Source organism: Carya illinoinensis, chromosome 3 (genome assembly GCF_018687715.1).
Source record: "Carya illinoinensis cultivar Pawnee chromosome 3, C.illinoinensisPawnee_v1, whole genome shotgun sequence".
NCBI lineage: Eukaryota > Viridiplantae > Streptophyta > Magnoliopsida > Fagales > Juglandaceae > Carya > Carya illinoinensis.
Genome location: NC_056754.1, coordinates 55,582,731 through 55,595,115, shown reverse-complemented (window position 1 = coordinate 55,595,115; position 12,385 = coordinate 55,582,731). Strand labels below are relative to the sequence as shown.

The 12,385-nt window shown below is 37.0% G+C and overlaps 1 protein-coding gene across 1 annotated transcript; it reads right to left on the bottom strand.

Moving 5' to 3' along the window:
• Positions 1-6,654: 6,654 nt before the first annotated feature.
• On the bottom strand, positions 6,655-8,795 carry LOC122304994 (receptor like protein 27-like). Its single transcript, XM_043117255.1, has 2 exons — positions 8,317-8,795; positions 6,655-7,798 (listed from the first exon to the last, which is right to left on the bottom strand). The coding sequence occupies exons 1-2, from the start codon at positions 8,793-8,795 to the stop codon at positions 6,655-6,657; spliced, it is 1,623 nt and encodes a 540-aa protein (XP_042973189.1).
• Between the last annotated feature and the right edge of the window lie 3,590 nt (positions 8,796-12,385).

The following is a 12,385-nucleotide window of genomic DNA, read 5'->3' as shown; positions in this document are numbered from 1 at the left end:
AGAAGTTGTTCACCTAATCCATCATATCTACCAAAGTTTTCACCACTACGGTTAGAGCTAATGGCCTTAATTTTCTTATCAAGCCGATTTTCAACTTCAGCTTTATAAGCCTTAAAAACGTCAAGTGCATGTGATTTTTCATGTATTAAATTTAGATACCCATAATGAGAATAATAATCTATAAAAGCGATAAAAAACTGTTGACCATTCCAAGATATCATAGGGAATGGACTACAAATGTTAGTATGAATCACTTCTAAGACACCTGAACTTCTGTTGGCACCTATTTTCCTTATATTTGTTTACTTTCCTTTTATACATTCAACACAGATTTTAGAATATGAAAAATTTAGAGGATCAAGAATTCCAGTTGATTCAAGCCTTTCAATTCTCTCTTTTGAGATATGTCTCAACCTGCTTGTGCCACAATATAGAGGAATTCTCATTGATCAATCTCTTCTTTGTAGCATAGCTATTTACATGCAGGGTTTCGTTTGTCTTTAAGTAAGAGGCATCCAAGTCTAATAAATAAAGATTATCAATCAAAGAGCCAGTACCAACAATATTTTAATCTCGAAAAAGACTAAATTTCTCATTTCTAAATGAATAAGAAAAACCAGATTTGTCCAAACAAGAAACAGAAATTAAATTCCATCTAAATGACAGCACATAAAAAGTCTCATCCAAATCTAAATAAAAACCAGACTCCAATTTTAATTTGTAGACTCTAATTGCCTTAACACTAACTTTATTGCCATCTCCCAAGTAAATAAAGTTTTCTACATCACTTGGTTTTCGGCACTTTAGCTAACCCTGCATAGTAACAATTATGTGAATAATTGCGCAGATTCTATCCACCGAGTATTAGGTGATCCAATAGCCAAATTTATTTCTGTACAAACAAAGATAGAAAAATCACCTTTCTTTGCAAGCCACCTTTTATAATGGAAACAATTCTTCTTCAAATGGCCATCTTTATTGCAAAAGTAATAGGTAGAAACCTTATCTTGTTCTTGTTGCATAATTGGCTGTGTAGTTTCAGCATCCGCAATTACCTTAACTTTATCAATCTTCTTTCTTTTCTTTGTGCCTTTCCATGATGGAAAATTGCCATATGAGCACTTTCTGTCATTTCTTGTTTCAATCTCTCTTTTTGTTGCACACAATGAATAATGAGCTCATTAATAGTCTATTTCTCCCTTTGAGTATTATAATTAATTTTGAAATGACCAAATTGTGCAGGAAGAGAAATCATAATGAGATGCACAAAAATTTCATCAGAAAATTCTAACTTCAGTGTTCTCAATTTAGTAACAAGATTGAACATTTCCATAATGTACTCCCTTATGTTCCCTTTGCCATTATACCGCATTGAGAGAAGTTTGATAAGAAGCGTACTTGTCTCTACCTTTTCCAATGTAACAAATCGGTCTACTATTTGGCTTAGGTACTTTTTGGCATTTTCCTCTTCAGGCATTGCACCTCAAATAGAATCAGGAATAGAATACTTCATTATCATAAGACTCATGCAATTAGAGTGCTCCCATTTTTCATAAGTTGTCTGCTGATCAGCGGAACTCTAATCAGTAGGTTTGGGTGGCTCATCAACCCGAAGCACATAGTTTGAATGCATACACCCAAGAACAATAGTAACATGCTCTTTCCATTTTGTAAAATTTGATTCAGTAAGAACTTGAATGTTATTCAAACTGCAGATATCGATGATGCATTCACTATAAGAAAACAAAAGAAAACTCACAATAAAAAAATATCCCATCAATCTTGAAATATAAATAAACAAACCATAATTTTGTCATGCAAACTTTAATCCAATTGAACAACAAAAAACAATTAGACAATATGACAAAATTAAATCCAAAAATTATGGTTCTTTAAAAGTGGGCCCATAAGAGAGTCTTAGTGCATCATTGCAATCAAGTCTTTGGATAGTAATTACAACATGCAAGTGGTCCTCTTCCAATAAGGTTGGTTATCATGAATAATGAAAAACTGGTCTAGCTAAACAATAGCCTTCCTTAGGGCCGATTATTGAATGCATAGGCTAATCTAAAAATATTTATATAAGTTTGCTCTGATACCACTTGTTGGTTTTTGAATAAAATCCAAATAACTCTAAGATCTCTTGTCAAACCCATGTAGAAATATAATAGTGAGTGCATACATGTAGCCATTGGATAGAAGAGCGTAGCAGTGTGATCTTCAACGTCTAATATTCAATTTTTGTAAAAACTCACAATGATGGGATGTGTAGAGTGGAAAATAAATCTGGATTGGGGACCATGACCTTTATATAACACCCTGAATTCCAGTTTTGCCCATCATAAAACAATAGAATTACATAGGTCCTTAATGGGTCTCTATACATGAATTGGGCCCGTATCACTATATGCTCATGCCCTGACCAAAATCATGGGCTTCTAGAGATGTGTTGGTCTGGTTATGTCACTTTATTGATCACAATTATTGGAGCTTATAAACATTATCCAAACTTTATATTAGGCAATTATACGATGTGGGATTCCTAATCCATGTAGGTCTAGTAATTTAAATAATGTTAACATTGATATTGATCATGAGTAATGGTGATGAGTGGTCTCACTGAAAGACACAAGTACTATGTACTAGACTTCCTTAATATTATAAGGTATATGCAGATCGAGAGTTGTCTCACTATTATTATTACTAGTCATATTATACTAAAAAAATAATTATTTGTAATAAGTTATTTACACTAAAAATGATTATCTACATTGAATTGATTCGTTTTAATAGAATTTTTCTTTTCAAAATTTTAAATTTTGATAAGTAACTCGATGCCAAGGAGCTGGAAGAACTACGTAGGTAAGCTAGAAGAGAATTGACTAACTAAATTGTGAGTTGTGGCTGCTTCAATGCATGCATGGGCTGATTTTTTGTTGAACACTTTGATCTCCGCATATCAACTCTACACTCAATCATTGAAGCAATTAATTGAGGTAGCTGTGGAATAAGCAGTTAAGATATTCAAAAGAGCAATATACAAGGGTAATGATATTCTTACCACTTCCCACTACTTTTTTACTATCCAAATCTACTTGATTTTTTTTCTTCTCCCTTCTACTCAACTATGCCTTTTGCTTTGCTCTGTTAGAGATTTGACATTAAGTTGCTTGTCAGAAGTCTTCTTAATCCGAGATTGAAATTGATGCTTCAGCAACACGTCCCACATTCTAACCTCACGCCCTAAATAGCCCACGTGCCTTAGCTCAGTGCGAACTCTCCTTCCCATTGAGAATGAGCCACCGTAAACAGCACCCTCTACTCTCGTACATGAACTCTCTCTCTCTCTCTCTCTCTCTCTCTCTTAGACACCCCCTTTGCTTCTCTTTTTTTTTTTTTTTTTTTTATGGCTTGAGTGATCATCGCCAATAGCACTAGAAACTATAGAGGACCAAAGCTAATAATCAAGACTACCTATCTAAGTGAAAAGTAGTAATCAAGACTGTCTATCTAGGCATGGCCAAAGGAAAAGTTGTCCATGCCACACAACTAGTGGAAAGAAGCATTGGTGGCTTACCAAAGTAAAGGTAAAACTTTGGTCCTCCATATATCTTTTTTATTTCAATAGGACTTGTTGGGTTCTTTTAATTGCATTAATCATCAAAGTCGAAAACTTTGTTTGTAGTCTATGATTATGTAAGTTAAAATGAGCATTTTTCGTCTCGATATCTTTCTTTCTACATGCAAGTTTAACGCACTGAGCCAACAAGAAAACACTTAAAGAGATAGATCCAACTCCTATCAAAAGATTACCAATGGAATTCCATTCACATTCTTCCCAATACTGATGACCCATTCCAAAAATCCCTCAAAGAGAGAAACAAATAACAAGTCAGCATTACATTACATAAAACACTAAAGAAACTTGGCTGAGACTAAGAGTAGAAGTGGGCCAAAGTTGGGTTTGAGATTGAGAGGAGGAGAGGTGCAAGAATGAAAGCCTGAGGTTGTGGTTTTGAATTTCAAAAGGAGAAAACGAAGGAATTTTCAGAGTGGAGGGATTGTTAGAATCTAAATCAAATCTTAGATAAAGTAGATCGAGCAGAAGGGAGAAGCAGAGCAGAAAATAAAAAAATAAAGCCATGTAGGCTTGGGTAGTAAAGGAGTAGTGGGAATTAGTAAGGGTATCATTACCCTCTAAAGAAAGGTCCTCAAAGAATAGTGAATTAAGATATATATTAGATGCATTCATCATGTCATGTCTAAAACTCTTGCTTTGCTCTACGTACCTAGGCCTAGCAAGCTAGCCCTAAGCAATTAAGAAGGCTTGAATAAGATGCTTGGCTTTAGATCGTTTATGGAGTTAGCCACCATCGATCCAGGGGTAGACCTACATTGAGGGCTGGAGCCTGAGGGGCTATAGCCTCTAAAACATTTTCAAAATAATATATAGTTTTCTTAAAAATGTCTTTAGTAGGAAGACAATTTATCCTATTAAAAAATTCAAAAAAAAAAAAAAAAGCCTACTCTCTCAAAAATCTCACTTCTTATTTATTTTTCTATATTCTGATCTTTTAGTATTTCAATAATTTTTTCATTCTTGCAGAAAATTTTTTGGCAATGTTTTCTGGACAAGGGTGGTGTAGCTCTATGCAGTAAAACAACTCGATGGCCTAAAGACTGCTATTAGCACAGTAACACACAACATAATAGCATCGTGTGCACACATGGACATTGTTGCGGGTAGTGCATCGCAGATCGTGCAGGTGCCAAGCATAGTAAGTGTAGTATTACGAGGCATTGCTTGTGATGCTATGCTCACCAACTTAGTGTGATGCGGTGGTGCAGGGGAGCACCCAAGGTGTGGTGGGGCCACCTCTGCTACACATGAGCCACATAACATGATGGAGCCACAGGCTCTGCTACGGGTTTAGATATGTGCATATTTGTATTGTAAGCATTGTCCTCTATTGTAGGTGGTGGCACCACTGCAGGGGTAAAAGATGGTAAAGGCAAAAACATGTCGATATTGCACACAACAAGTAGGTGTAGCGTCGCCCATGGCGCAGCATGCACCAGTTGGGTGCAATGCACGCAGGCAGCGAGAGTGTAATGCTACCTTGGCACTGTGCTAGTGTCATGGTATAGCATTGCACGGTATGCAGAGTAGGGCAGCATTGCCATGGCACTTTGTCTTTGCCATTAATGGCCGCTTGAACCACCCCATAGTAGGCCGTGTCCACTTAATCAATTGGCGCAGTCTTCTCTTAATAGGACAAACGGGAACTTCCAATTAGGGGTGTCAAATTGTGTTAACGGGTTGTATTCATGTCATGTCAAAGCATGTATATTATACTATATAGATCAACCATAACCCGACCCATTAATATAACGGGTTGTATCGTGTCAATCTATTTTGACTCATTAGTGAATATTACAAACTAGGGTAACATAACACAATACGATCCGTTTCAAAATATTTATATAAATAGGTTGAATAAACCTGAAATTAACCCGTTTGATCTATTAAATTTAGCATAATTTTATCTAAATGTTAAAATCACAATATTTATAAAAATTATAAAACTAACTACAAGTCCAAATTTACAATTCAAACAATAAAAATGATATAATTGTAATTTTAACTTTTTTAACGTGTCATAACAGGTTGACCCGTTATCAACCCATTAAACAATCGTGTCTTAACGTACGGGTCAACTTGTTTTTATCCGAACCCGTTAAGATTAAATCATAACCTGCTATTATCGTATTATATTCGTGTTAGGTTAACAGGTTGTATAACATATTGTTACCCCTACTTTCAATGCTTCGATAATCCTTATGTCGGCATGTGACAATATAGACACTTTTTCACATGAAGTTGATATATGCTTCAAACAATATTTAATTTATTGCTTGCTTCCATGGTATTTTCTTTTTCTTTAAATGACCAAATTACGCCGAACATGATCAAGATCACGGGTACTTAACCGTTAATAAATGAAGATTTCCAGATCTTAACATGGAATGCAAGATTTCCAAAAATAAACGTTACTGACATTGATTGAGAAAGAACATGCAAGTGGGACGTCAATTAATATATATGAAACTTTTAATAGAATTTCATTATTTAGAACTTTTACAGAAGAAATTATATATAAAATTTGCCTGAAATAGTATTATTTAAAGAAGTGATATAGCTACAAAGGAATTACATAAAAATAATATTATAAATTAACGTGATTTCATTTGATCCGTCAAATCTACTTTATAAAAAGTAATTTTGTAATTTGATAAACCACATCAAGTCATATCAGCTTGTGTGATTACTTTTGTATAATGAATTTATTGCTGAAGTATTTCTCTAGTTAAAAAGGAGTGAACGATTACACTCAAGATGATGCAACCCCTTAGGAAAAAAAAAAAAAAAAAAATGTTAAAAGGAGGGAACTAGATCCCACAGATCATCCTTCATCTTTTTTTTTTTTTTTTTTTTTAAAAAAAAAAGAAGACAGTATCTCAATTTTATTAGTAGTCTTCCCTTATAGCGGAGGAAAACCGTGATAACAAATCAAATACCTAGGAGTTACAAATACTAAAGAAAAACCCAAAACACAGGTATAAATAAAACCATAAACAAATCAAAATCATCCTTCATCTTGCCAGCTGCTTTATTCCAAAGATGTTCATGAACCAATCACGTTTTCTTGTAATCACAATATGCCCAATTGTCACTCCAACAACTAGTCCAGATGCATAACCTACCACAACTACAACAAGAATTTCCCAACCAAACTGAAATGGAGATCCCGATTTTTGACTTTGATCTACAGGGAATAATGAAGGAGGTGCTGGCGAAGCATTAGAATCCTCAAAGTTCTTTGAGAGAGGTCTCCCACATAGCTCGGAATTCCCCTCATATGAATTGTTTCCAAATGTACCAAACTGGTTCCCTTGTGGTATAGGTCCTGTGAGAAGATTGTTTGAAACATTGAAAAATCCCAAGAAGGTGAGTTGTGTTAGTTGCTGTGGGATCTCCCCAGACAAGTTGTTTTCGGAAAGGTCTAATGATTCCAGCTCTGTAAGATTTGCTAATGATGGTGGGATGTGGCCCGTGAGAACATTATTAGAAAGATTGTGCAAATGAAACCCCTTCAAATTTTCAATGGATTCTGAAATCTCTCCACCAAATTTGTTGCTTGAGATATCAATGGCTTTGAATAATTCTTGGACCTTCTCGTAAAAGACAGCGACTCCCTTATTTGTCATTGTCATGGTGTAATTATAAGCATAGAGCCAAGAATTACACGTATATCTTCGTGGTACGATAGATGAGTTTACTTGGATATATGACAAAATATCTGAATTAGCAAATTCACTATGCTGCTTCCAATTTCCAAAAATTTCTAATGGCAGTTTCCCAGTAAAACCATTGTGGGAAAGGTCAATGACTCGCAAGTTGGGAAACTTAGAGCCAGGTTTCGATGTTCCTATCTGACCATGGAAGTTGTTTGAGCGCAAATTGAGAACCTTCAGATTTGGAAGATTTTCCAACCAAGAGGGAAATAAATCATGCAAAGAGGGAAATAAATCATGCAATTTGTTGTCACTGAAGTCAGCAACCTCCAACATCATACACTTGGCCAACGATCTTGGTAACTGTCCTTGGAATCTGTTCTGTCTGAGATTGATTATCCTTAATTCGGTTCCTTGTGTCCATGTTTGTGGAATGCTTCCTTGAAATTTGTTCCTTTCCAGGTCAATCACTAAGAGAGAAGCACCAAAGTTTTGCATACATCTAGGAAGTGAACCACCCAAGTTGTTATTTGCGGAATCAAGGACTCGAATAGAAGTGAGAATGCAAATCAATTCCGAAATATTTCCAGTCAGTGAGTTGTTTGAAATATAATAATGAGTAATGGTGGCTGGTGGCTGGTGGAATGGGAATGGGAAGTGACACTTGAAGCAAATTAGACCTGAGGTCTAAACCAAGAAGACGAGTCCATGGAAGAGGCATTGGATGTGGACCTAAGCTTGTTATAAAGTTTTTCGAAAGGCAAAGTAACTCAAGACTCAATTTGCTCGTGTCCCAGATCCATTCCGGTACCATGCCATGGATGTTGTTGTTGGACAGATCCAAACACACTAATCGATCTTGAATTTTTACGAAATCTGGAAACTCGTTCAAGTTGCACGAAGATAATCCCAAAAACTGAAACTTTGGCAGACTCGCATTGGCACTGGCATCTTCAATAAGTACGGATAATTGATTATTCGATAGAATCAAAATAGTTAAAATATTTGAGCTTAACAAACTTGCCAAACTCCACACTGCCACTAAAGCTGATCCTGCCCAGATCAAGGTGTTTAAGATTCTTGAGATTAAAGATTGAATCTGGAATTCGACCTTGAAGGTTGTTGTTCCCAAGTTGTAACGAAGTTAACTTTGTGAGATTCATTAGAGGGAAAGGAATTTCTCCGTTAAGTAGATTATAGCGTAGAGAAAGGTAACTCAGCTGTGTTAGATTTCCATGTCCAAACGGGATTCGACCTATCAATTGATTGACGGAGAGATCTAGATCAGAGAGTTGGATGAGGTTTCCAATTGAGGATGGGATGTTACCCACGAAAGAATTATTTGAAATCTCAAGATAAATTAGGCTTGTGAGGTTACCAGGTGCAGAGGGAATGGACCCCGAAAAGTTGCAACTCCGCAAATCCAACGTATTCAGGGAGCCCAGGTTTCCTATTGTAGTGGGTATCTCACCTAAAAACTTGTGAATGCGAGGTTCCATACCTCAAGGGGGCTACTCCATGTGAACTCAGCCAAATAACCAGTAAGACGTTCATTGTAAGCCACATCAAGAACCTTCGAATTTGGTAGCTTAAATATGCCTACTGAAATATTTCCTTGCAATCCACAATATTGAAGACGGATGGACGTTGAAGATGACAAACTTGCCCAGATACGGGGCACCACAGAGCTTAAGTTCACATAGTTTAAATGAAGCCTTTATAGGCGAGTCAAATTTCCAACTAGGCTTATTAGGCCAGACTCGAGTTTCAAAAGCTGTTTTCCAGAATAGAGATAATAGTTGTCGGACAGATCAAGGGATGACAAGTGTGATAATTGTGAAATTTGTGATGGAATTTGACCCGAAAACAAAGAAGCAGAGAGATTGAGATACGCAAGTCTTGAAAGATTACTTACCTGGGACGGGATTTGGGAGTAGTTAAAGTGATTGTAGGCGAGATTAAGGCTCTGAAGGTGAACAAGGCGGAAAAGGCTGCTGTTGGGAGCAAGAGAACCATAGAGACGCGCGACCGCTACTGAGGTCAAGGCCAATGATAATCTTGCTCAGATGAACAGAAAAAGCAATAAACCCATATTGTTGATCTATTCGATGCATAGAATCGAACCGATTTCCAAATTTCTCGGACAACACAAGCTACATGAAAAAAATAGAAAGGATATATGTTTTGGTTACGACATCAAATGCACAATAAACTCATAGAAACATATTTTCAAACTGGCTTCGTTTGTTTTGACATATTGGATGAGTTACAGTAAAAATAGCAAATGGGCAAGTCCTCAACAGTGAAGGACATTATATGGCAATTAAAACAACAATACAAGGTACTCATTTCAACCCTTCTTTCTATGTGTTGTCTTTGGATAGTTTTGATGTGGTCCTAGGAGTTAAGTGGCTGGAGTCCTTGGGACCAATTGTGTTGAATTTTTTCCAACTTATAATGAAGTTTGTGTATGAAAAAAAAAAAAAAAAAAAAAAAAAGAGGTGCAGCTGGGGGGATTGGGTTTGAAGGAACTGACTATGGAGGGAAGTAATAAGTCAATTATCACTTCGGTGAGTAGAGGCAGATGGTTATTTTTACATTTAATGGGCAGAGAGGATAGTGGCAAAAAAATTCAGTGTGAGGAGGATGTACAAAAAATTTTCACTAAGTTTAAGGGAATTTTTGAAGTCCCGAAGGAGTTACCACCCTCTAGGGAGCATGACCATAAAATCATTCTAAAAGAGGGGACTCAACCAATAACTGTGAGGCTTTATCATTATCCACATTACTAAAAAGCTGAGATTGAGAAAATAATAGCTGAGTTGTTGGAGACAAGGGTAGTAAGACCCAGTACCAGCCCATTTTCTTCTCCCGTGTTGTTGGTTCGTAAGGCGGATGGAAGTTGGCAGATGTATGTAGACTATAGGGCACTTAACCAAGGTATTGCTAAGGACAAATTTCCAATTCCGATGATTGATGAATTATTGGATGAATTGTATGGGTTGGTGGTTTTCTCAAAACTGGACTTAAGGTCTAGATACCACCAAATTAGAGTAGTACCTGAGGATGTGCAAAAAACGACATTTCGAACACACGAGGGACACTATGAGTTCCTAGTGATACCGTTTAGGTTGACTAATGCTACGTCAACTTTCTAAGAGTTGATAAACCATGTGTTTAGTCCATATTTGAGGAAATTTGTACCAATATTCTTTGACGATATGCTAGTGTACAACAAAAGGTAGGTTGAACACTTAGAGCACTTGAAGGAGCTAGAAGTTTTAAGAGGAAACCAGTTGTATGCAAAGTTCTCTAAATGCCAGTTTGGGGTGCCGGAAGTTTATTAATTGGGGAATGTGATAAATGCAAAAAGGGTAATGGATGACCCGAGCAAAGTGAGTGTAATGCTAGAGTGGCCTGTTCCAGCAAATGTGAAATCTCTAAGAGGTTTTTTCGTCTTATGGGGTATTACCGTAAGGTTATTAAAAATTACAAAACCATTGTTGCCCCACTTACAGATTTGTTGAAAAAGAACTCATTTCTATGAAATGAAAAAGCCTTGGGTGCCTTTAATGAGTCGAAGGCAGTAGTAACCAGTGCCTCGGTCCTTAGGCTGCTTGATTTTTCCCAGTCTTTTACTATTGAGTGTAACTCTAGTGGGAGGGGGATGTGAGTAGTTCTAATGCAGTCAAGGCAGCCCCTTGCTTATATGAGCAATGCACTCAAGGGTAAGGCCCTTCTCTTATCAACTTATGAGAATGAACTTATAGCCTTGGTCACTGTGGCGTAGAAGTGGAGGCCTTATCTTTTAGGCTAGTTGTTTGTGGTCAAAACTGACTAGTTGGCTTTAAAATTTCTACTGGAACAACGGGTTGGAGTCGTGGCTCAACAAAAGTGAGTGAGCAAATTGATGGGTTATGATTTTGTAATTGCCTGTAAAAAGGGCAAGGAGAATCTAGTTGCAAATGCTTTATTGAGAAAATGGGAGGAATGCGAGATTGTGGAGGGGTCACTGGCTATGATAACTTTTCCGAGCCTTGATTGGTTGGCTGAATTGAAGGGCAGCTATAAAGAGTCCGATAAGGTTAAGGAGATCATTAAACAGTTGCAAGAAAACATGGATCCCCCCAAGGGATATCAATTACAACAAGGATTGTTATTAAGGAAGGCAAGTATTGTGATTGTGCCTAACTCTTCATTCAAGAGTAAGGTAATGCATTATATTCATGACCACCCATTTGGAGGGCACTCTGGTTACTTGAAGAACTACCAAAGAGCTAAGAGAGATCTCTATTGGAAAGGGATGAAGAAGGACCTAAAGAAACTAGTTAGGGAGTGTATCATTTGTCAAATAGTGAAGTATGAAACAACTCCACTAGCAGCGTTGCTGCAACCCTTAGGGGCTTCCCATGTCTTAAGGCCATAATGTGATTTTAGTCATAATCGACATGTTTACAAAATCTGGCCACTTCATACCTCTCTCTCGTCCTTACACAGTTTTTGTGGTGGCCACTATCTTCTTGAACCATGTTTTTAAATTACATGGTCTTCCCCACACCATTTTCACTGACAGGGACCTAGTGTTTGTAAGTTCATTCTGGAAGGCTTTTTTCTTGTTGCAAGGAACTACACTAAACCACAGTTCTGGGTACCATCTGTAGACCGATGGTCAAACAAAGGCCCTAAACAAATGCGTGGAGGGTTACCTAAGGTGTTACACAAGCCATAAACCTCAGAAATGGGCACAGTGGCTACCATTTGCAAAATGGTGGTATAACACCTCATACCACACAACTAGGGGTGTAACGGGTCCAGTTTGGTCCAGTTTTGGATAAAGTTTGGGGCTGAACCGGTTTTGCATTTTCAAGAACCGATTCCGCACCGGTTACCTCCCTAAATCGGTTCTTCCAGTTTTATCAGTTCCGATTTGATTCGGTCTGGTTTTTCAGTTTTAATATACTATAAAATATATAATATTGTTAATGCTATTATTAAAGAGTTCTTACTTCTTACACTGCTCCAGATCTAAAGAACTCCGAGGATTTTCCTACTATTGACCGATCATCAACACCTGGATATCTGTTAATCC